Source organism: Cinclus cinclus, chromosome Z (genome assembly GCF_963662255.1).
Source record: "Cinclus cinclus chromosome Z, bCinCin1.1, whole genome shotgun sequence".
Lineage (NCBI taxonomy): Eukaryota > Metazoa > Chordata > Aves > Passeriformes > Cinclidae > Cinclus > Cinclus cinclus.
In genome coordinates, this window is record NC_085084.1 from 850,825 (window position 1) to 875,396 (window position 24,572).

The 24,572-nt window shown below is 44.6% G+C and overlaps 1 protein-coding gene across 1 annotated transcript; it reads left to right on the forward strand.

Annotated features, from left to right (window-relative positions):
- Nucleotides 1-6,670: 6,670 nt before the first annotated feature.
- CKMT2 (creatine kinase, mitochondrial 2) lies at nucleotides 6,671-24,526 on the forward strand. Its single transcript, XM_062513189.1, has 9 exons — nucleotides 6,671-6,972; nucleotides 8,437-8,635; nucleotides 10,342-10,437; nucleotides 12,245-12,466; nucleotides 15,081-15,166; nucleotides 17,084-17,207; nucleotides 18,142-18,276; nucleotides 18,645-18,770; nucleotides 24,407-24,526. The coding sequence occupies exons 1-9, from the start codon at nucleotides 6,821-6,823 to the stop codon at nucleotides 24,524-24,526; spliced, it is 1,260 nt and encodes a 419-aa protein (XP_062369173.1). The 5' UTR covers nucleotides 6,671-6,820.
- The last annotated feature ends 46 nt before the right edge of the window (nucleotides 24,527-24,572 follow it).

The following is a 24,572-nucleotide window of genomic DNA, read 5'->3' on the forward strand; positions in this document are numbered from 1 at the left end:
GCATGGCAGGTGACACAGATAAGGAAACACAGTTTTAAAACTGAAGGTTTTTGACAGCAGTGTCCTGAGGGTGGTCACAGGTATCTGAGCAGAGCAGGAAGGGCTGTGACCTCCAAGGCTGTGACCTTCTGGACACGTGCTGGCCATGGCATGTGGGAGTTCTGCCCTGGGAAAGGCAAGGCTGGCTTGATTCTGCACTGGCTCACCCCTTATGGTGCCAAGGGGGTGAGGATGAGGAGGCTGGAAGGAGGAGCCCTCAGTTTGCAGACACTGCAGGCACCTCCTGTTACTCTGAGTCACTGCTCTGACCCTGCCGACACAGGACGATTCTTCAGAGTTAACCAAAACTGGTCATTTTGGGAGGGAACCTGGTGCAGGGGAGTGGTTTATGGCACCAGCTGCTGTGTGTTTCCCCCACTTTACAGCAGCATTTGTGTCTTCTCTGAGAGCTGGCACAGGCAGAGATGACCTTGGGAGTGGAACTTTGCAGGACTTGGTGGCAGTGACAAAGGCCAGCCCCAAGGCACTGAGCTCCATCCCTGGACTGGGGCCACCTGCCAGCCTGGTTGGGCACAGAGATCCTCACCAGGAGCTAGGGACAACTTTTCAGAGCACAAGCAAACTGAGATGACAAGGGGAAAATGTGCAAGACAAGTCATGGAAACATTTTTGTCAGGCTCACATACCCTAAAAATGCCTCGTGGAACGCTTTGGCTGATGAGAGGAAAACCCAAACCCAGCCCTGCCTGCAGGTGGAATCACCTGTAGAAAACACACCTGGTGCAGAATATGGGCTGGGACACGAAATCTGAGCCTCCATCCCCACCCAGGACAGCAGCACAGACAGGTGTAGGTGGAAGAGCTCAGCTGGGGTCACATCTCTGACTATTTCTGACACACTGCACCAAACACCTGCATCACTAAAGTGTTGGTGACACAGCTGCCTCTTGGTGAGCTTATCCATCACATCTTGAACAAAGAGTTTTGCTGCTGCAGAGCATTGTCAGAGCGATACCAGGTTGAGGTCTCGTGCCAGGAATCCCAAGAGTCTTGTTAAAAAATCTAAAAGAACGAAACGTTAAGGTTTATACCCCAAAAAAGGTGTTTTGCCTAGACACGTAGAAATCAGATCTCTCTTGGACAAATGACACAGTAATGATCAGTGCATGTTTAGATGCAGCCAGTCCTGCCTAAAATAAAGCCCAAATTTTCATGTAGCCTGAGGTGGACTGAAAGAACCTAAAACTTATGGAAGGTTGGTGCAATTAGTGAACAACTTACCACAGATAAAATTTTAAGTAGAAATGGATAAATCATAATCAAGAGCCCTTTTTTTTGTCAGTGCCTTCAGAATCCCCTAGCAGAGAAGAAAATCCTTTGCCTATGAGGAGGCATTCCAATTTAAAGAGGAAATGAAAACAACAGTAAAAAAAGCCTTGATGGGATTGATAAGGCATTGATTCAAACTTAACAGATATGCAAGTCTGGAATAAGAGTTCTAATTTTTTTTTTTTTAATTTTTCTTTTTTTTTTTTTTTTTACCTCGGGCTGATTAATCCTTAGAATTTGTTTCGGTTTTCCAGACCATACTGTCTCTAAATGGTTTTGAACACAAAGCAGATGCCTTTCTAAGGGAGGTGCTCTCCTTCCAGCACACCTGCTCAGCTCAGCCAAACACTGCATTCCTTCCCAAGGGTTAAAACTGATATCCTCAAAAATTCTGGTCCTGAAACAGTGCTTTCCCCCCCTTCCCAGCTGCACTGTAGCAGCACCACAGGCAGCCACAAGAAAATGGATTTTATATCATGAGCACAAGGGAAGACACTCAGGAAACTCCTACAAGAGAAAAACCTGCACTTCCAATTTTTAGTGCAGTGGTTAAATTTCCCTGATGAAAGTGAAATCCTTGCAGGGGAGATTTAGAGATGGTCTGTGGTGAAACCTGAATCACAGCACAGTAATTCTGGTGAAGTGCTCCCAGGGAAAACACTCCTTTAATCAGAGGCAATGATGGTGCAAACCCACTGCAGTGGGCAGACAATTTCTGTGGGCAAAGAAGAGCTGAGTTTATTAATGATTTGAGGTCAGACTTGACAAAGACCTGTGATGAGGATCTTCCCTTACTTTGGGGCCATTGCATTCGGTCTCTTTTGAAAGGAATATTTCAGAATTTTTGTTTTGAAGCAATGCATTGCTTAAAAATCCTGCTGTCTTTTGAAGGGAAACAAAATGGGACCCTCCCCACCCACCACCACCCCCCTCAGCAATATTGTCTCTTGTAAATTAAAATTCCTCACTCATTTTGAGCCCTCATTTCGTAAAAAAGAAAACAACTTGTTTTGCTCAGCTGCACAGCAGCCTTTTGAGCAGCCCACCCGTGTGCCCAAGGCTGTGGCTGAGCCAGGGATGGAAGGGAGTGCACTCCTCACCTTCTCACAGCTCTCCAGGTGATGTTTGCCTGGTCCCACCTTCTCCCACACCGGGCATTAGTCAGTCACAAATGGTGATGGCAGTTCTGTGCTGCCAGCTGAAGGTGGCACCTTCCTCTGCAAGAAGAGATGTGTGGTTAAATTTTGCTTGTTTGTTTTGTTTTGGTTTGGTTGGTTTTGAGATTTTTTTGCTTTCTTTTTTTTTTTCTTTAGTTTTGGGGGGATTTGTTTTTGTTTGGTTTTTTCCTTTGTTTTTTTTTTTGCTCTGTCTGTTTTTTGTTTTCTTTTAGTTTTAGGATTTTTGAGGGGATGTTTTCTTGCTTTGGTTTTGGTTTTTTCTGTTGATTGTTTTTAGTTTGTTTTTATTTTGTTTTTTTATTTGGTTTTTTTTTAGGGGGGTTTGTTTTCTTTTTGTTGCTGTTTTGTTTGTTTTTTGTTTTGTTTTGGGATTTTTTGGGGGGTGTCTTTTTGTTTTGGTTTTTTTTTTTTCTGTTGTTTGTCTTGTTTTTATTTTGTTTTGGTTTTGGATTTTTTTAGGGGCTGGTTTTCATTTTTGGGTTTTTTTGGCTTTGTTTTCCTTTTTTTCTTTTTCCTTAAAAATGGAAAAATAAATGTGTCTTACTCTGGTTTACGTTTTTGTTTTTTTTTAGGTAGACAACCTGCTCAGTCTGTGGCATCTCCAGTGTGGGAGGCTTCTAAGAGCTGCCAGAGAAGTGTCTGTCAGGTACAACAGAGCCTGCCTGAGGGTCAGGAAAACATTTTCTGTGACCCAGACTGTGCTGGGGATGAGCCTGCAGCCACAGGGGGAGTTCACAGGGAACACACCTGGGCTGTGATAAACCCCTGTGCTGTGGGGAATAAAGCCCAGCGAGGCACATCAGGCATGGACAGGCAGAAATCAGAGTCAGGAGGGGTTCCCAGCTCACCCAGCAGCAGAGCCACAGCCTCCCCATCAGCCATGGCACACAACCTGCACCCCTGGGCCACCAGGAAATGTCTCTCAGCCTTTCCAAAATGAGCCTTCCCTCCAGGGCTCGTCCCTTCGTTTTCCCAGGTGTTTTATTTCCCTCTCTGCTCACAGGTTCTGCTCTCTCTTTGCAGCCTGTGCTCCAGGTGCAGCTGAGCAGAGCTCAGGGAGCTCAGGCTGAGCCTCTGCCATGGGCTGGGCACACACAGAGCTCCTGGAGTACCTGGGTATCACCATCACCATCATCACCATCACCATCATCACCACCATCGCCACCATCGCCATCGCCACCATCATCATCATCACCACCCTGCTGCGCCTCACACTCCTCCCTAAACACACCCTGCACTCCACCCCTGCGATTTAATCAGCTGTACACACCATCACAGGGTTCAGACATTCCCAAAAACCCACGCTGGTGGAAGTGTAGATGAGTGCCCGGGGCTAAGCCATGATATCACCATCTGCACTGGGGATCCTGATGTGTCTGTCAGTTTTTAGGGCAGGTTTTTGACTACCAGACAATTCCTTGCAACGGTGAAACTGAACTATAAATAAATACACAGAGCTGATGTGAAAGTACACAGACATTCAGGAATAACAACAATAGCTCTGCGCAGATTAAGTCATAAGGAAATATTTCCAGAGTGTAACATGAGGGTGCTGTACTGTGAAAAGGCACAAGAACGATCTGCTAAACACACAGAAAAGAAGTAATCAGAAAAATCTCCATCAGAAACCTCTGACTGTAATTTTTTATTTACAGTCAAACCCACTCATACTGCATTTTTGGGGAGGGAGAGTCCTGTTGCAGTCACAAGAGCCTGTCCTGCAGGTCACCTAAATGAATTAAAGGATTTGGTGAGAATCTTTCAGTGACAAAATTCTGAATTTTCTGTCAAACAGACAGAACTTTTCTCTGGAAGTGATGTTGTGCTTGAAAGGCATGGAGGAGATAGAATGGAAAAGATTCTGGAAAAAAATCGCTGAAGCACAACAGAGGACATGAAACAAAAGAATCCAGACTTGGAATGCATTGTGATCCTCATCTCACAGATGTGACTGACATAGAAAGGAAATACTCGTTTGCAACATAGAAATGTGCAAACAGAACAACTTTTTACAAAGCGGAAAAAAAAGGTGCAACATTGCCTCTGTCTTTGGTCAAGAGAGAGAAAGACAAAGAAGCAAAGGGTTTGGCTTTAATTAATCCAGATATACAAAAAAATAATTGGACATTGTCTCACTAAAACTAAAACCAAAAGCTTTGAGGAGTTTAGAATAACCTCCAAAAGAATAGTCAAGAGGTTGCATAAAAATCAGACTTGGAAAAACTTTAGGTAAAACAATTTAACCAGCAGACCTTGGACAAAATGTCAGGTTGTTCTGGTTTTTAGTGTTTTTCTATTTTTTTTTTTTTTTTTTTTTTTTTGGTGAGTCTTCCATGGTCATTTCCCGAAGTTGATTTACCAGAGTGCACCTTGAAGAAAAAGCTTCTGTCAGCCACACGAATTGGAACTGACATTCCTGGAACTGACCTTTATTTGGGCAGGAGTTTTCTCTTCCCCAGGAGCTCACAGCCACCAGCATTCCTAACCTAAATCTGATTTTTGTAGGGGAAAACCGGCCTTGCCTCCTTCAGGCTCCCACAAAACATTCCAATTTCTTGGCCAGCCTTAGACCTCAGACACGGTCCCAGCAGAAATATTTGTTGTACAGCACACACAAATCCCCAGATTTCTCAGAGCACCCCAGAGAAGCACGAGCTGCTAAGGGAGATGAGTTTGCTGTGGGGTGAGCTGTATTAAATTATGGATTATAATGACATAAAATTTAAGTAATTCATTCTTTCACAAGGTTCTGTGATTTGGCAGTTCTTGGTAACCAAGGAGTCAGTGGTAAATCCCTCCTTGCATTCTTCCTTCTGATGTTTATTTACCTGGCTCTTTGCAATGTTATCATACAGATAAGTTACTCCACCAGTAAATCAAATCAAAATTACCTATTTTATAAAATTATCTGTGCTATTCTCACCACTGTCAGTTAATTACACAAAAAAAGGCATTAGCTACTTTTGCAACAGTTAATGTTACAATGCACAGCACATAGTCTGTTTTGATATTTTGTGAGAACAAAAATATGTAAATATATTACACACAAAATATAATATTTTAGTGTATAAAATATTATGTTTTATGAAGTATAGAATATTTATAAATTAGAGATTATTTATAAATTATAGAATATTTATGTTAGTAATGTGATATAATGCAGTGTAATGTAATGTGGTGTAATGTAATATGATATAATGATATTTATATTTATAGAGATATTTAAAGGGATATTTATAGTGATATTAATATAGACACATATTTATATTTATAGATATATTAATAGATATATTTATATTAATAGATATATTTATACTTATATAGACATATATATTTATATAGACATTTATATCTGTATATATAGGTATCTACATAGATATTTATATTTCTATATATATTTATAGAGATATAACTATATATATTTCATATATTAATATATAAAATATATATTTCTATAGATATAAAAATTCAATTATTTATAAATAAATACGTCACTAAAATATGTAATCCACACAGGGATTAGGTTACTAACTATAACTATAACTATAACTACAACTAAATCTATAACTGTAACTATAACTGTAACTGTAACTGTAACTGTAACTATAACTATAACTATATCTATAACTATAACTATAACAACTATAACTATATCTATAACTATAACTAACTATAACTATAAACTATAACTATAACTATAACTATAGCTATAACTATAACTATAACTATAACTATAGCTATAACTATAGCTATAACTATAACTATCACAACTATAACTATAACTATAACTATAACTATAACTATAACTATAACTATAACTATAACTATAACTATAACTATAGCTATAACTGTAACTATAACTATAACTATAACTATAACTATAACTATAACTATAGCTATAACTGTAACTATAACTATAACTATAACTATAACTGTAACTGTAACTATAACAACTATAACTATAACTATAAACTATAACTATAACTATAACTATAACTATAACTATAACTATAACTATAACTATAACTATAACTATAACTATAACTATAACAGCTATAACTATAACTATAACTATAACTATAACTATAACTATAACTATAACAACTATATGGTACTAATCTACCCCATACCAAAATCAGTTAAAAAGGCACTTACAAACCACACCATATTAAAATATTTTTTAAAAATTGAATTAAACCATTACAAAAAAAAAAGTAAAAAATAGCAAAAGACGAATACAGACCAGGGAAAGGCAAGAAGCATTTTTTTTTGGCTGCCAGGGCTGACCCGGGCTGTGTTCCTTGCAGGGAGGAATGGCTGGCACCTTCTGCCGTCTCCTGGCCGGGCGCGCGGCCCCAGCGCTGTTCGCCGCCGCGGGCACGGGGGTGCTGGCCACGGGCTACCTGCTGGGCCAGCACAACGTCAGCGCTGCCGTGCAGGAGAAGAGGAAGCTCTTCCCACCCAGGTAAAGCACAGGGCAGGGTGGTGATGCCACGGCAGCAGCAATTCCCCATCCTCGGGATGCGTGAGCGCTCTGCCAACGTCTGCGGTTCCAAGGGGTTCGAGGGGCGTGGGGATGGCTTGGACTGTGCCTGGAACACAGGCTGGGCAGGACTGAGAGAGTAAAAGTGAGTATTTATTAAAGGTGTTCAACAGATACACCTTGGGCAGCCGGAAGATGGACAAGATGTCCACCAGGTTGGACAAAGGTCATGAGTTTTCACACGATTTTAAGTTTGGTCCATTTATATATCAGGGGTTAATCCTGCAGTTACTCCTTCAGATACTGAAAAAATTTACCCCCAACTCACTTCCCCCAGCTCACTTTTGTTTATAATTTTTTAGGGCCTGAGGCTGTAGGGTGTACCTGAGTTTCAGAGGGATTGTTTTGTGTGACCAAAGTGTGAAGACATTTAACTAACACTGTACATGGAGTTTAGGATTATACACTAAAGCAGTACAGGATCTGAAAACTATAAAACCTAAAATTCTAAAGCATCTGTGAGATAATATCAGCACCCAAAAAATGCCCCCAGACCAACCAATACCAACACTGCTGAACAATAACAAGCCCAATATATATATCAGGTTTAATAATATATCATTATATTTAACTCATTGCCAACCAGCAGCTCTGCAGGTCCACCTATTGGACCTGCTGATTATGGGCTCTGTTACAGGGAACTGTGAAAGTATTTTCTCCATGCAAGCAGTAATAATTTCCTGTATTACTGTTGTACTGGAAATATTCCTAATTCTGCTACAAACTGACTGGCTGATGGTTGGAAATTAATTACAGGCCTTTTTCTCTGTAGACTGACTTTGCCAAAGGTAATGTGCATCTGGCTCTGACAGATTCATTTTATTAAAGTGATTTACACAATCCTAGCTGAAATATATTCTTAGAGAAATACCACAGTTGCAAATAAAGCAAATCACTACCAGTACAAGATAGCTGAAAAGTGACTGAGCTGAAAAATCCCTAGCTAAAGCCGAACATCTTTATTTTCCCTGGTTGTTTTCTGCAAATAATGATGCTATTGAGCTAAGCCCTGGTGTCTCAGAAGGAGCACTGCCCAGCTGGCAGGTCAGCTCTGCTGGACATCAAAGAGCACCCAGTGCTGCAAACTGCAGACCACCTCTTCATCTACACCTAAACCTCTGTCTAACTAAACAGATCAGTGCTGGGGCTCTTGCCTGCCTGACTAAGATGTCTCAGTGGGGCTCAGTGCCTTTTTCTACATCTCCTTGGGCCCCATTTCCCTGAGCAGCACAAAGCACAGAGTAACAGCACGGGGTATGCCCAGCACCAGACCCTTCCTCCCCTCCCGAAATGCCCTGCAGGAACACAAACCAGGGGAAATCGCACTCTCAGCTTCACAAACCCTCTGGGATGACACAGCAATGCCTGGTGTCCCTGTCCCTGCAGCGCTGACTACCCCGACCTGCGCAAGCACAACAACTGCATGGCTGAGTGCCTGACCCCGGGAATCTACTCCCGCCTCCGGGACAAGATGACCCCCAACGGGTACACCCTGGACCAGTGCATCCAGACCGGGGTGGACAACCCAGGACACCCCTTCATCAAGACCGTGGGAATGGTGGCTGGGGATGAGGAGTCCTACGAGGTAAGAGGATTCCACAGGACTTGATGGCATGTCAGGGTTTCTTTGGGTTTGAGTCTTCCAAGAGCTGAGCAATTGTTGGTTGCTGTGAAGTTGCTTATTGTAAAGGCACATCAGTCTCAAAAGGCAGAGAGTCCCAAGTGTTTAAGTCCATGCTAAAAGCTTTCTGGTGTGGAGTCCCATATGGGAGCAAAAGTTGCAGCCTGGTACAGAGCCTTGAGAGGTAGGTGCTCCCCAGTCTTTTCTTCTTCTGTTCTTTTCTTCCTCTTCCTCTTCTTCTTCCTCTTCTTCTTCTTCTTCATGTGGTAGTAGTGATGATGATGACAGTGGTGGAGGAAGAGAGGGAGCAAGAGGGCTCTCACTGCAATACAAGGATTCTTACTTACAAATTACCCAGTGAGCTAATAACACAAACCTGAAGCATTTCTACATAACTTGCGCATATGGCCTATCTGTTCTATCTGAAAATTGTAAGCAATAGCCTTACTATGTTTTTATTATGTCTAGAACTATGTTTTTGAGCTCTCAGTGCAGCTTGTTTTTGAAACTTGTTTTTTTACACTAGATTCTAAGGCTTTTGCTTTTTAAGGCACTTAAAACATATCCTTGCTTACTTAAACTTACTTACTTACTTACTTACTTACTTATTTACTTAAAACTTAAGCTTACACCTCTATTTCATGTATGAATGGCTTAATATACTTTAACCTATCTAAAGGCTTTAATTTGATTCCTGCACTCTGATCTCTCCCTGAGGAATTCAGAGAGGCCTGTTTCACAGACTCCAACAGTGGTGTCGTTCCCATCAGATGAAGACAGTTTCCCAGTAGCATGTTCCTAAGACAAATTGTGTCCCATGGGGTGTTCTGGGGGCAGGCTGGTGTTTTCCCTGCTTTTCCACGTCAGGAAAAGCAGGAATGTGTGGTATCACCACAGGTGCCCCCTCTGCTGATGCTGCTGAAGGTAATAAAATAAAAAAAACTGCTTGGCAGCTGCTACCTGCCTCCAGCAGCTGCCCTCCTTCCTGCAACTAAACCTAATTTATGGAAAATCCATCCAGCTCTGAGAGACAACAAACGAATGTAATGTGGAAATCACATTGTGAGGCAGCAGAGGCAGAGGCGAAGCAGAAATGTTTTCTGGGCAGTGCTAGACACCACTAAGCCACAACCTATGGGTCGTGAGGAAAACTGAAGACAAACAGCATTAGGGTGGACAGCTCATTTAGCAATGAGAAGAGGAAAACAAAAGGAAGACCTCATTGTTATTGACCCTGTGGTCTGCTTCCTTTACGTATCTGCAGTGATGCCTTCTCCTCTGCAGCCTCCACCGTGTCCCAGTGAGGGTGGCTGGGACATCTGACACTCCAGACTCTCAGCTCCTGGGTTTGGTGTGCCTCTGCCACTGCTGCTCACCTGCAGGGAGCCGTGCTGGGTCTCGGTGTGGGCACACCTGGGCCAAGGGGCTCTAACCAGGACTCTCTCCAGAGCAGGGAAGACTTGGGGTACTCCTGCATGGCCTAGAACCAAGAGACAAGTGGCTGGGGGGGGGGGGGGGGGGGGCCCTCTGGGGGTGTTTTCTGGTTGGCAACACACCCCAAATCTCAGCCTGGTGACTGCAGACAGGAACCTCTGCCTGGAGCTGCTGTGAGGATGTGTTCCTGTTTCTGTGATGCTGCGGACTCTCTCCAGATTCTCTTGACTCCGCAGGTGTTTGCTGAGATTTTTGACCCTGTCATTAAAGCCAGACATAATGGCTACGATCCACGGACAATGAAGCATCACACGGACCTGGATGCATCCAAGGTAGGACAAAACAGTCAGACAAGAAAGGCTCTGAGCTGCTTAGTGCAGTGATGATGCTGTGCGCAACACTACTTCCATTTTTCTTGATCCAGCTCTGAGACCCAGTTTCATGTTTAAGGAAAATGGGATGCCAGCCCTGGCCCTGTCAGATGCATCCCTTGTTCTCTGCAGGGAATCAGCTGTGCCAAACTTTTGGGACACAGCCTCATTAGGCACTGTGGGTCTGTTCATGAGCTTACAGATCACAGACTCATCAGTAAATGGGTTGGGTTAGAAGGGACCACAAAGCCCATCTCATTCCCACTCCTGCCATGGCTGGGACACCTCCCACTGTCCCAAGCTGCTCCAACCTGACCTTGGGCACTGCCAGGGATCCAGGGACAGCCACAGCTTCTCTGTACCCATCCCAGGATGCCTGTCCTTGCTTTCACCCTCTGTAGATTTCCTTTTTGTGTCTGAGCTTGTTCAGGAGCTCCTTGTCATCCACACAGGCCTCCTGATGTTTTTTCCTGATGCCCTCTTTCTTGGGATGCATCACTCCTGAGCTTGGAGGAATTGATCCACGAATGTCACTGAGCATCCTTGGGCCCCTGTCCCCTCCAGGGGTTTATCCCATGGTGCTTGGCCAAGCAGATCCCTGGAGAGGCTGAGGTGTGCTCTCCTGCAGTCCAGTTAGTGATCTTGCACTCCAGCTGATCACCACTTTAAAGGGTGACCCCCTCCTCATCTCCCCTGCCTGCCTTCCCAGGGAGCCTGTATCCTTCCTCTGCAGCTCTCTGGTCACAGGAGTGTCCCTGTGATGGCAATGAGATGGCAGCCCTGCTGGCCTGCACACACCTGACCCCTCCTCTTTATCCCCCATGTTACAGTGTTTTGTACAGATATTTCTCTGATGAAGCCACCTGTTGGTATGTATGGAATTCCTTGGGCTGCAATTCCTCAGATTAACATGGGCATGAGGCATGGAATGAAGGCAGGAGTTGAATCCAGTTCCCCCACATACACATGATCAAACCTTACATGCAGCTCAGTATTTCCATCATCCACAGTGTGGTTTAGTTCATTTTGAACTTCCCTATTCCAAAGGAACTTCCTTACCTGGGCCTCTGGCCATATCCATATTTTCCAAAAGCCATGTGGCCTCCTTCATATCTGGGGACCATGAAGGAGGAGCTGGTTACTCCAACATGTTTATTCAGCCAGAGGAAGGTGTTATTCCTCACAGAAACTCCTGGTGATGCCTGGAGAGGCTCCCTGGAGCAGAGGGATTTATTAAAAAGCAGGGATTTATTAAAAACCCTTCCAAGGGTTCACCTTGGGCAGTGCATGAGCCAAGGCTACACCCTGGATGGATCCCAGTCATGGGTTCTCACACTTTTATCAGTTTTGCTCCATTCCCATATTGGGTTCATTGTCCCATCCCAGCTCCAGGCTCTGCAGTCCCACCCTCCCAGATTCTCCCCTCAATTCTCTGCTGTTTGCACTTTCTGGGCTGGAGCTGCAGCGGTGTCCTTGGTTGTGGGGCTGGAAAAGGATTGTTTTGTGTGACTGAGCTGTGAGGGGAGCTTGGGACACTTTGTATGGAGTTCAGAGTCACACACCAGTGCAGTGCAGAGCTGGGAAATAGGAAAGCTAAACATTAAGGCTTCAGTGGTGCCCAAATCTCTCAAAGGGTTCCCGGTACCCTGGCTAATAGTGACCAGAGGTGCAGAGGATGCCACACCTGGCCAGACAGCCGCCCATCTCCGTGCACGGTGAGGCTCGGGGCAGTCTGACAGCCGTGCCCTGAGCGCTGGTTGCCCCGCAGATCACCCACGGGCAGTTCGACGAGCGCTACGTGCTGTCATCGCGGGTGCGCACCGGGCGCAGCATCCGCGGGCTCAGCCTGCCGCCCGCCTGCACCCGCGCCGAGCGCAGGGAGGTGGAGAACGTGGTGGTCACCGCGCTCTCCGGCCTGCGGGGCGACCTGTCCGGCAAGTACTACAGCCTGACCAGCATGACCGAGCGGGAGCAGCAGCAGCTCATCGATGTAAGTCGAGCCAGCACCGGCTCTGCTTCAGCATCACCTCCACCTTCCCCGCTGCCCTGCAGAATAACCGCACCAAAATAACCTGTGCTTGGTGTTTGTCACGGGATACAGATCACCCAGGGTCCGCATTTCTGCTAGGTACATCACCCTGCAGGTCTGAAGCATGGATTTATATTTATATTTATATTTATATTTATATTTATATTTATATTTATATTTATATTTATATTTATATTTATATTTATATTTATATTTATATTCACATCTATTTCTATTTCTATATCTATATCTATTTCTTTATATTCCAGAGAGCGAGGTCAAACCAAACACGTGCAGCTGCTGCTGCTTCTCTGGACAAGTGAAGGGGTTAATTCAGGACCTTGGTCATTTCCTAGAGCCAAGATCGATACTTTCTATATTAGACTTAAATATTGCTACTTTCTATATTAGACTGATTGATACTTTCTAGATTAGACCAATTGATACTTTCCAAATTACAGAGAAAGACAGATACTTTCCATATTACTAACCATTCTAACTAAAAGCATTACACTAAAACAGTTATTACATCCTACCTGTATCCCACGCTGTGGGGGTGGAGGGGGGCTTTGCTGTGATTTCTCTAGATCAGAATGACACTAATTCTAATTTCCCAAAAGTGGCCATAGCTTTATTGCACCCAGGTGACTTTTTCCCAGTCCTGTCATTGTCTTTAAGGAATTGAAGGATCTGGCCCATAACAAGAGTTTTCATTGTCACACAGATGGAAACACAAGGATTTTCATCATGGATTTTGTCACAGCATGTGACATGTCAAACAAAGCTTGAAATGTGCATTTTAAGTATCCAAAGGAATGGCTGTACCCTCTTAGCTATATTCATGGCACATTATTCCATAACATCAACCAAAGGGGAGCTGATGAAGTAACGTAACTATTTATAACCCTGGAAACAGGTGTCTGGATTAACCAGGAGTTAAGAATTTATGTAAGGTCAGTAACTTTTTTAATTGAATGTCCCTGGTAATATTTTTATTGACAAGATGTTGATGACCTATTGCAGGTTTTATTTCCAGCAGGAGAGAGCTCCTCAGGAAGCCGAGATTGAAACAGGAGTGTGGAAAAACTTAATTCCTTCATGGTTTAAGGCTAAATCCTGTGGGAAGTGAATTAGGCTTCACTGATTCAGCATTTATCTCGTTTTGTTTGGTTTCATGACTGATAACGCAGATTTACAGAGATCAGACATTGATGTGGTAACCTGAGATCCATTCCTTACCTCACCCCCTCCAGCACACCAGGACCTGGCACCTCTGTGAGATCAGGCTTCCTGCCAGCTTCTAAAAGGCACCATTTGAGCTCAGCAAGATCAAAGTTTATTTCAGCGAGATAAATCAGTGCTGCTTGAACTGTGCTCAGCACAGAAGGCATTTGGTGTTCTGCAGTTTCAGGCCATATGCTCATGAGGAAAACTAACAGCTCTTCTCTTGCAAAAAGGGGAGTTTTTGTTTCAAGCAAAGTGTCGATGGGAGCAAGCTGAGGAAGGAAATGCTGTGTCCCTTTGAAGAACAAAGAGAACTCCACACCTTTTCTTCCTGCATGGTTGGAGTTCTGGCTGCACTGTGTCCAGTACAAAGCACTCAAAGATGAAAACCTAAGTGAAATGAAGAATATAATAATAATTATTACATTCTTCATTAAGGGAAAAATTAAGTAAAGCACATCAGTGTGTCTACCACATCATATGCCTTCTGGATAGGCTGCCTCACTATTTCTTGTTAAGCCCTAGGCATTTAAAAAAAAAAAAAAAAAAAGAGACAGAATGAAACCAACATCATTGCCAGCAAAAATCTCCCAACATTTGATATGGCAATGTTCAAGTAATTAAGAAATACTAGATTTTTAGCACAAACATGAAAATCAATATAAAATACTTATTTTCTTTGGGAGAAAAAGAACCCAAAATGATTAATTTTGAAATATCTAAACTACTAGGCATGGGGCAAGTTGGTGGCACAGCAAGTGTTATATTTACTACGTCACAAGCAGCATCTCTGTTAAAGAACATAATAAGCCTGTGATTCCAAAGGCTGAGATTAGCACTGATTTAATTCCTACCTTGAGTTCATGCTCAGAATAAATATCTAAGTCTCCATGCTGGAGATTCATACCTTTTCAGAACTAGCACTTTTTATTGTTTGGTTTTTGGTTATATTTTTTTTTTCAATCTTTTAGAACTCATTGTCCTCTCCTATGCCGAGATGTGTCTGAATGCTGAAAAGATCTCTGGAGCCAGGTCCTCCAAAGCATCCTTTAGAGTGTCCATGTGGATTTAGGCCCCACCTCCCATCCCTCCCTAAATTTGGGAAAAATATTTGTGGTTAAAACATGTCAGAGAGCATCTGCAAGGTTTAAGAAAATCACCTGGGTAAAGAGATTTTAGTTTCCAGGCAAAAGAACCAGGCCCCCAGGCTGTATTGAGTGATTTGCTTGTGCTTCCAGTGCCTTCACAAAAAAATGTTCTGGACAGTGTGACAGTGCCTCCTGGATAATCTGGAGCTCTGTTTTGTTCCCTCTGTGTCTCTGTCTGCTTTTGGCCCTGTCTGGGTGCCCAGGACCACTTTCTCTTTGACAAGCCAGTGTCCCCCTTGCTCACATGTGCTGGGATGGCTCGTGACTGGCCGGACGCCAGAGGAATCTGGTACGTGGTGTGACCTGCAGAGTTCTGTGTCCTGCCCAAAGATTGTCTTACAAACCTCCTTGCTCGTCCTAACCCTGCTGAACTCTGGCCCCACACTCACAGCATGCTCAGTTTGCTTCAAAAAGAGAAACGTTTTAATTCCCGAGGTTGAAAGCAACCCTACCCTTCCAAATGAGCTGGGTGAAAAGGAGACATGGATTTCCTGCTCTGCTCTAGGTCTGTTTCTACTGTCACAGCAGACTCGATGTTGGGCTCAAATACAATATTTAATGTGGAGATAAAGGCACAAGACAAGTGCCCAAACTCAGAGATGGGTGCCCAGACCAACAGCAGAGGATGAGGACAGCTGTGCAGTGCACAGCATCTGCATCCATCCTGCTGCACTTGTGACCATTGCCAGGTGCTTCAATGCTAAAAAGGCAGGCAGAAAGCATTCTGAGGCATACTGTGAGACCTCATCACCCACAAAACCCTGTGAACTGCCAGAAAACTGTGAGGATTTCTTCATTTCAACAGTGCTATTAGGTTCCACAAGATGCAGGTTCTTTGGTCCCTATCGAAGTCTGAGGAAGAGGAAAAGGATAAAGCTTGAGGCACCTCATTCATTGTCTGTACAAACAGAACTACAAACAGCATATTTACTATCCAGGGATATCCGGAATAAAACAGACACGGGCTTTGGCCTCTTTTACATGTGAAATATCAGGGAGAAGGGGAAAAAAACTAGGGTGATTAGAAAGTACTTCTGTAAGCCACACCTTGAAAAACTGCCTTTCTCTTGCAAAAAAAAAAAATGTTGTCAGGAAGTGTGTACATTGTGGAAATAATTTTTCTTTTGATGATTTTTGATCCTGTCCCTGTTATGGGCTGCAGGACCATTCCCACCAATATCACAGTTTAGGTGCAGGGTCCTGAAAGAAATGGGGACCCTTGTTTAAGTAAAGAAGGGAGGTGAGTTAGGCCAAATTCAGACTATTTATAAAACCCTCCCTCAGCATTTGTGCGTGCCTGAGGAGGAGGTGACTGGACCTGGCCTGATCCCAAGTGTCAGGGCACAGGATGTTTACACCTGCTCAGCATTGCACTGACCAACCCCAGCTGCAGGAATAAAAAAGGAGACGCAGCAAAACTCTAGCTGGAAGTCAGGCTCCCAGTGATCTTGAACTTTCACTTTCATGTCTTCAGCCTGGTGATATTTCACTGCTGGCACAAATGAGACTGATCCCATCCATCACCTTCTACATGCTGTAGGAAGGAAGTAGTAGGAGACTGGCCAAGTAGAGTAAAAGCCAAGAAAAAGTGACTCGGTACTTAACAAAGCCAGCCCTGACTGCCTTGTTTGAGACAGGAGTGGGTTTCCAGGGGTTCTGCCCTTTCTGGCAGAGCAGGGTCACTGAGGCATCCCAGACACATCCCTTGAGAGATGCAGACACCCAGGGCTGCCAGGGACACTGGGGTTGGAAGTAGGGGAGAACAAAATTAAGTAAGCACACATTACTTGGCTCCCAGCAGCAGGTAGGACTCTGGGTGTTCTGAGAGCAGTAGAATCCTTCCCTGAGGATTAGTGCAGAGCTTGGCTTCTCCCTTGGCTGCATCCCCAGCCATGCTCCTGATGGAGCCCCACACGTTTTCCTTGCCCAGCACCACAGCAGCATGATGTAGTCACAAAACTCCCCTCACACTCTGCCCAGGAGACCCTGCAATGCCCCAGGAATGAGTGATCCAGTGGTGGAACCAGCTCCAACCCCTCACTCCAGAAAACAGTTTTATTATGACCCATTTAACTTCTCCGCTGCTTGGAAAGACTGTGATAAAACTACGGAAATTGAGGATTTTTAAAACTAAGGATGCTGAGAATTATTTCCCAGAGCTTGTCTTTTTACAGCTATTGTTTTTTTTCCCTCCTTTCTTGACTAGGCACAACAATGAGAAGACATTTCTCATTTGGATTAATGAAGAGGACCACACCAGGGTGATCTCCATGGAGAAGGGTGGCAACATGAAACGTGTCTTTGAACGATTCTGCCGTGGATTAAAAGAGGTAGTGCCTCAATGAGTTTATTATTCCTGTTTGTTCACTGCTGTCACCCCAGCTTACTGTGGTTCACACTGAGCATCTCCAGGGGCAATGAAATGAGGTCAGATCAGTCCACACAACAACCTCACATCAACACAGCTAAAGCAGGAAACATGGGCAGGTTGCTAGCTGAGTTGTAGGGAAAAATAAATATTAAAAAAATAATAATTTATTCTTTATCCTTCTCAGACCTGAAGTATTCGGCTGTATTTGTAGGAGTCTTGTGAGCATGGTTTATGTAACCAGTTCTCCCCAGGGGGAGTTGAGAAGTGAACTGAAATTGCTCTGGGTTTGCACCAGCATAGATGAGTGAACAGAGTGCCAGGTTATTCAAAGGGCAATAGACCCTTGTGGTTCTCCCTGCAGGTAATGATTTCACTCTCCTGTCAATTCTGGTCATACACCTGCTAATGAGAAATCTTAACTACAAGATGGCTGTCTCCTTGTAATGGAAGTGTGGCATTTAGAGGCCAAACGTTCTCTTCACAGAGTCATGACATCAATTAGAAAACTACATTAAACTCAGGTTCAGCTCCTTCTGTTTGCTTCATAGTGCTTGAATCCTTTGGGGTCCCATGCTGCAAACTTGCCTCAAAATTAATGAGTTATAAACAAATGGCAAAAGCCACAACTCTTAAGTGAAAATGCAGCTCCATGGGCAAAGGCTTTACCAAAACACCACAAAGAGAGTTCTCTAATGAAGCGACCAACACTCTGCAAGACACTGGTCATGAGGAGGTGGTGAAGAAACCCTTCTGGTACCTGAGGAGTGCAAACATGTATCACACCCAGACCAGACTGCACCCAGGTGTAAATTCATGATGCTCCACTGGTATCTTACAACAAGACATTTGAATATTTAGCCCTTTTTTGGCTTTGTTTCTGTGCTGCCCTGCAGGTGGAAAGGCTGATCAAGGAGAGGGGCTGGGAGTTCATGTGGAACGAGCGTCTGGGGTACGTGCTGACCTGTCCCTCCAACCTGGGCACGGGGCTGCGTGCTGGAGTCCATGTCAAACTGCCCAGGCTCAGCAAGGTACACACAACATTTCAATGTGACATGAGTGACAAACGCCAGCTCTCCCGCTGTGCAAAAGGACAGAGGAGAAAAGACAGAGGAGAAATGACAGCTTGTGGCAACTGCACGCTAACAGAATGTGTGTAGCAAGGTCCTGGGGGTGGAAAAAACAGCCTGCTGTAATTCTGCAAATCTCTGTGTTTGTTATGGAAATCAACCTGCTTAGTGAGTGGGAAGCCACAAAGATGGGCTGTAATGGAAGGAGTGGGAAAGCTCTGCACCTCTGTCTGTCCCTTTGGCAGTGCTGTAAGGATTACAGCATGGCAGTGACTCTGCTCAGGGCAGGCAGTGGAAGGCAGCAAGCTCAGGGCTGTTTCTCCTGACAGGACCCCAGGTTCTCCAAGATCCTGGAGAACCTGCGCCTGCAGAAGCGTGGCACTGGTGGGGTGGACACGGCGGCTGTGGCTGACATCTATGACATCTCCAACCTGGACCGCCTCGGTCGCTCAGAGGTAAACTGCTCTCCTTGAGGCTCCTTTCTGTGTCCTCCCCTTGCTTCTTAGCTGGGATCTGTACTGACATAGGGCACTTTCCCTCTGCTGACCTCAGTGGATCCCTCTGAGTGCAGTTTTACTCCTCGTGGACCTGGCCCAGTGGAAATACTCACTGAAAGAAAACCTGTTAATATGCATGAGGTGCTTGATAAATGCTCCTGTCATGGCAGTGGAAAAACCCAACCCTGAGCAAGCTGCACAAATATATGCTGGGGATCTCCATGGGGGCATGCAGATGTAGAAAACCACCTGCAGGGGCTCAGGCACTAAACCAAGACCTGGGGAGGGTGTTATGCTCCTTTCCCTAGTGAGTCACACCCTTCCTCCTTGGTCACACAGCACCACAAAGCTCCCACTCCACAGGGACTGAAGAGTTGGGGCAGTCCTCACATGTTCTGTGTGGCTCTCAGCACAGGACAACACAAGAGAGCTGCTTTTAAATCAGAGATTCAAATCAGAGCAAAGACTTAACGGTGAGCCCTGAGCCTTGCCTGTAGGGCACCACCTGCAGCAAGGGGGATGCACCTCAGACTTCTGCTGGGAACCATTTAAAGAGAAGGAACATTTGTAGTGACACAGCCTGGAAACGACCCTGGAAATGGACCCCTGCCTGGAGCAGCTGCTGCCATCCTGGCAGCTCGTGTCCCACACCTTGTTCCAGCCTCAGGCTTAACCATTCTAGGAGGCAGAGCAGTTTCTAAGAGCAAAGCTAATGAGGATGAGGAGCTGCAGCCTCCTCCCACAGCTCTGGCTGAGCCAAACCCCAAGGCTGTGGCAGGTTGGATATGGATGCAGTCTGGTCCTGCTCTTGCAGCCCAAGACCTGGGGCCAGCCTCATTCTAGGTAGGTTTTCATAATAGAAATATAACCCTGGGTAACAACAATATTAACCCAGCCCACAGTGCCTTCCCTTCCTGGCTCACCTGCCACAGGGACAGAGCCCAGCCAGGTGACCTGGGCCTTTGAATGTCCCCACAGCCATGGGCAGATGTCTGGGAACTTCAGATGTTGAATTCTGATGTAGGCACCCATGCTCGTTTGGATCTAGAATGAAATAAGTAACAGGGAACAAAATAAATAAATAAGAATGAAATACTGTTAAGCTGTATTACTTGCCGAAACAGCCTGTGACAAAGACATCTATTAACACCTATATCATGTGTGTTTCATATTAAAGTAACATTAATAATAATAATAATAAAAGGATTACACAGCATGATTAATTCAGTCCTGCTGACAGACAGCCTAAGCCTAAAAATTTTTGCTTATATGAAGAGTTCCACTGAAGTCAGTGATGCCTCCTTCAGCAAGGATCCAAAAGATTAAGGCAACAGATAAGACACAAGCCCTACCTTGGAGATTCTGAAATCTAAATAAGACAAGACATACTCAAGGGGATAAGAAAAATTTCATTATAGGATAAAATTTTTCCAGTAAATAATTAAATAAATTTCAATATGTGATAAATGTGCTTGTAGAACTCAATTATGTTCCCAAAGGTGCAAGATAAAACTGTTTGTATTTTTGCTCTGTTTCAGTTACTGGTCAATGCAAACTGAATATGATATTTGTTTTCTCATGGAGGCTGCAAATTCATTCCTCTGAATTCCCAACATAGCTAGTTTTAAAAGACAATAAAATAAACTGCTAAGCCACCAAAATGCTTTATAGTAAAAGCAAATCCCTTGAAAATCAGCAACTGTCACAATAAAGAGACAATGGGATTTAGTCTTTGTGCTTGGTTTTAACAAGCCAGTCATTAAAAGTTGCTAATGAACCATTTCACGGAGATTGAAAAATGTCAGCTTTATCTTGCTGTCTCACAGTGCCACAGGGGCTGTGGTCCTCAGGAGTCACCTGTCTGCTGGGGACAAGGCCCTTTGTAGTCTCCAGCAATTTTGAAACAGGTTACAAAGATACCACCCCCCCTGCCATATGGAATTATGTATTTTGCTGCTGCTCTGGCCTGCAGTGAATCCCACCCCTGGCAGTATCACTCTGATGCTTTGGAGTGGCTGCCTGGAACAGAGGATAGGCAAGACTGGGAGAATGAAAGTGGGTATTTATTAAAACACCTTCAGCAGATACACCTTGGGCTGTTAAGGCCTTCAGGAGGCTACACCCAGGATGGACAATGGTCACAAATTTTTCACACAATTATAAGTTTGGTCCACTTACATATCAGGGGTTAATCCTCCAATTACAGCTTCAGGTAATGAAGTAATTTTCTCCAAGTTTGCCCCCCTCAACTCACTTTTGTTTCCACCTCTCAGGGCCTGAGGCAGCAAGGTGTCCATGAGTTTCAGGCCCAGAGAAGAATTATTCTATCTGAATAAAATGGGAGAACAGCAGCTGACAGGTCATGGAGTTTAGAATTCCACACCAAGGCAGTACAACAGGATCTGAAAAATATAAAATCCAAGTCCTAAAGCATCAGCTCAGGAGCTGGGAGCACAGGAGAGCTGCAGAGCCAGCACCACACCTCAGCTGTGTGTGCTGAGCCTGGCAGGATGGGCAGGGTCAGGGTGGTCAGGGACCCATGGATCAGGGACCACCCCAGCAGGGCTGTGGCCAGCTGAAAGGGAAGGACACAGCTCTGCTCTGATTGAGCCTCCTCAGGCATTGTGAATGTCCCTGACCTCCTCCTAGTCCCAGCCACACCAAGGACACTGTCCTGGTTTGAAAGACACATGTTAGGAAAGGCAGGAGCCTTTCTTGAAATGGAAAATGCAAACCCCTCCCAACAAATTATGATAATTTTCAAAATAAGGGGCTCTCAGGCAGAGATACAGGAATAGGAATAATAGATCTGTACTAGGAAAAATTAAAACAGAAATGCAGTATTAGAAAGAACAAACCCAAAACGCTGCCAGAGTCAGAATCCAAGCTGACACCTCGTCAGTCAGTCAGGGTGTTGGAGCAGTCCCATTAAATGGTGGCTGCATCCTCCTGCAGTCACAGATGTGGTTCTGTTGGAGCAGTGCTCCTGTGGAAGGTGCAGTTTTCCTCCAAGGCTCCAGTGATGATGTAGAAGGGTCTGGTTTTCCTCTGGAATCCAGTGGGAAAAGGCTGCTCTGATGTTCCAAATCTCAGATTTGATCCGGGTAGGAAATGCTTGGTTCCTCCCCCTGGGTGGAGCATCTCCCAATGGGATGATGGAATTTTATCATCCATGCAGTGGGACTCTATGGTCCATTAACAGGAGATATCTACTGGAGGAAGGATGGGTTGTGGGAAAGATAAAGAGCACTGCCCCAGCTGGTTTAACAGCTGGTTCATGAACAGGAGATATCTCCACAGAGATAAGGATCACTGCCCCAGCTGGTTTCACAGCTGGTTCATGAACAGGAGATATCTCCCCAGAGATAAGGATCACTGTCCCAGCTGGTTTCACAGCTGGTTCATGAACAGGAGATATCTCCCCAGAGATAAGGATCACTGCCCCAGCTGGTTTCACAGCTGGTTCATGAACAGGAGATATCTCCAGAGAGATAAGGATCACTGCCCCAGCTGGTTTCACAGCTGGGTCATGAACAGGAGATATCTCCTCAGAGATAAGGATCACTGCCCCAGCTGGTTTCACAGCTGGTTCATGAACAGGAGATATCTCCACAGAGATAAGGATCACTGCCCCAGCTGGTTTCACAGCTGTCCATGAACAGGAAATATCTCCCCAGAGATAAGGATCACTGCCCCAGCTGGTTTCACAGCTGGGTCATGAACAGGAGATATCTCCCCAGAGATAAGGATCACTGCCCCAGCTGGTTTCACAGCTGGTTCATGAACAGGAGATATCTCCTCAGAGATAAGGATCACTGTCCCAGCTGGTTTCACAGCTGTGATAGAATACACACTGCGGGGCACATCCTGCTTTGTAACCCATTTTAGACACCCACCCTGAGCCCCCAGCAGCACTCGGGGCTGGTGTGAACTAGATAAACAAGCCTCCTTCCTGCTCTCCTTTCACCAGCATCCCTCCCAGTTCATTTTCATGTCTCTGTGCTCACAACTCCTGAAAGCATGGGGTGTTTTGGGACCTGGGGAGGCACAGCAAGGACTTCAGTACTCCATCAAGCACTGCCAGGCAGGGCTGAACACTCAGAGCAGGGCTGCTCTCTGTCCTCACCCTCTTGCACCCCTGTGTTGAGGTTTAATTTTTTTTTTTATTTTAGGGTTGGGATTAAATAAGAGAGATGGTATTTTTTGTTTGGATTTAGATAGTCATTAGTTGTTTTTTTTTTTATTTTACAGTTTCATAAATTATGAGATTTATAGTTCTTTAAGCTAACAAACTAAAAATATAGTTTTTTTTTCTTTTTTTACAGGGCCTTTTAAGGGTAAACATTCCAATTATGAAATGTTGCTTAAATTATTTTTAACTTAACAACTAACTACTTGTGGCCCACAATGCAGACTTTTTATTTTATCATACTATATCATCTAGATTTATGAAGAAGATGAAGAAGGACAAACCTCCCCCTTAAAAATCTTCCTCTTGTTTTATATGTATTACTATATTCTAAACCCTTAAACTCTGAGATTCCCACCATGTGGAAAATTTAAACTACTATTTAAACTACACACCCATAATCTTAGTTGTATCATTCAATTTTGGAAGTTTTCTCCACAGCCTCCAGGTTAAATGCAGTGCTCTCCTGGGGGTCAGTGCCTGTCAGCACAGAAAGTCTGAAATTCTCAGTGACCAGGGTTCCAACAGGGAATACTCTGGGCCATGCATCCCCTCTCATCATCACCTGGGGAGCACCCTGCACCCTCCTGGGGGTCATGTTTGAAACAGCTCAACACTTCATACAGGGACTTCTGCCCTCGTTTGTTCCTGGGGAGCACAGTTTGGTGGAAATAACTTTAGGGACCTAATTGAAAGCATCAGGAAAATTAAGCCACCAACACCAGAGGTTTATGTCCGAAAAGGAGACAGGGGAGTCCTTTTACTTTATTCGAATAAAGGGAGAGGCCATGGGGTATTATCCTGGGATCTCTCAATTCTTTGGAGGTTGCAGCCTCCTTTTTATCCCAATTTCCCATCCACATTTCCCTCTCTTTGCCCATGGGCTGAGGTACTGGAGAGGCACAGACTTCCCAGAATGACTGATACCCGAGATTCCTCTCTAATGTACAACCCTCCCTTTTCCTTTTTAATTCTTATGGAATTCATGGGTTTTCCCCATTGCTTCTTTCATCTTTCAATATCCAGTGTCATTGATCAGCAAACCTGCAGTTTGTTTGTAAAGGCAAATATCTTTGTCCATCCATCAATCAGTGGAATCCTTCCCATTGTTCCTTTTATCTCTCAGTGCTGGTTTTATCTACTCACAGCTTGTTTGTAAAGACAAATCCCTCATTCCTCTCAAAAGTTTCTGCTGCTGGTGGTCCAAACTCAGGGCAAACAGGAGGATGGAATTACTGTGGCTTTGCACAACCCACGCTCCCTGTGCTAAAGAAGGTGTGATGTCTGTGACCCTCCTCACATATAGCTTTGCCTCCTGTTGTCACAGCACAAGCCAACTTCCTGCTCCTCTATTAACAGATGAGCTAAATCTTCTGTTAATACCATTTCCTTCTTCCTGCTGTAGGTGGAGCTAGTCCAGATTGTCATCGATGGGGTCAATTATCTCGTTGACTGTGAGAAGAAACTGGAGAGAGGCCAAGACATCAAGGTGCCACCCCCCCTGCCCCAGTTTAGCAGGAGATGAAGCTGCTGCTGATGGCCGCAGCTGAGGGTAACGTGGCTGCCGTTCT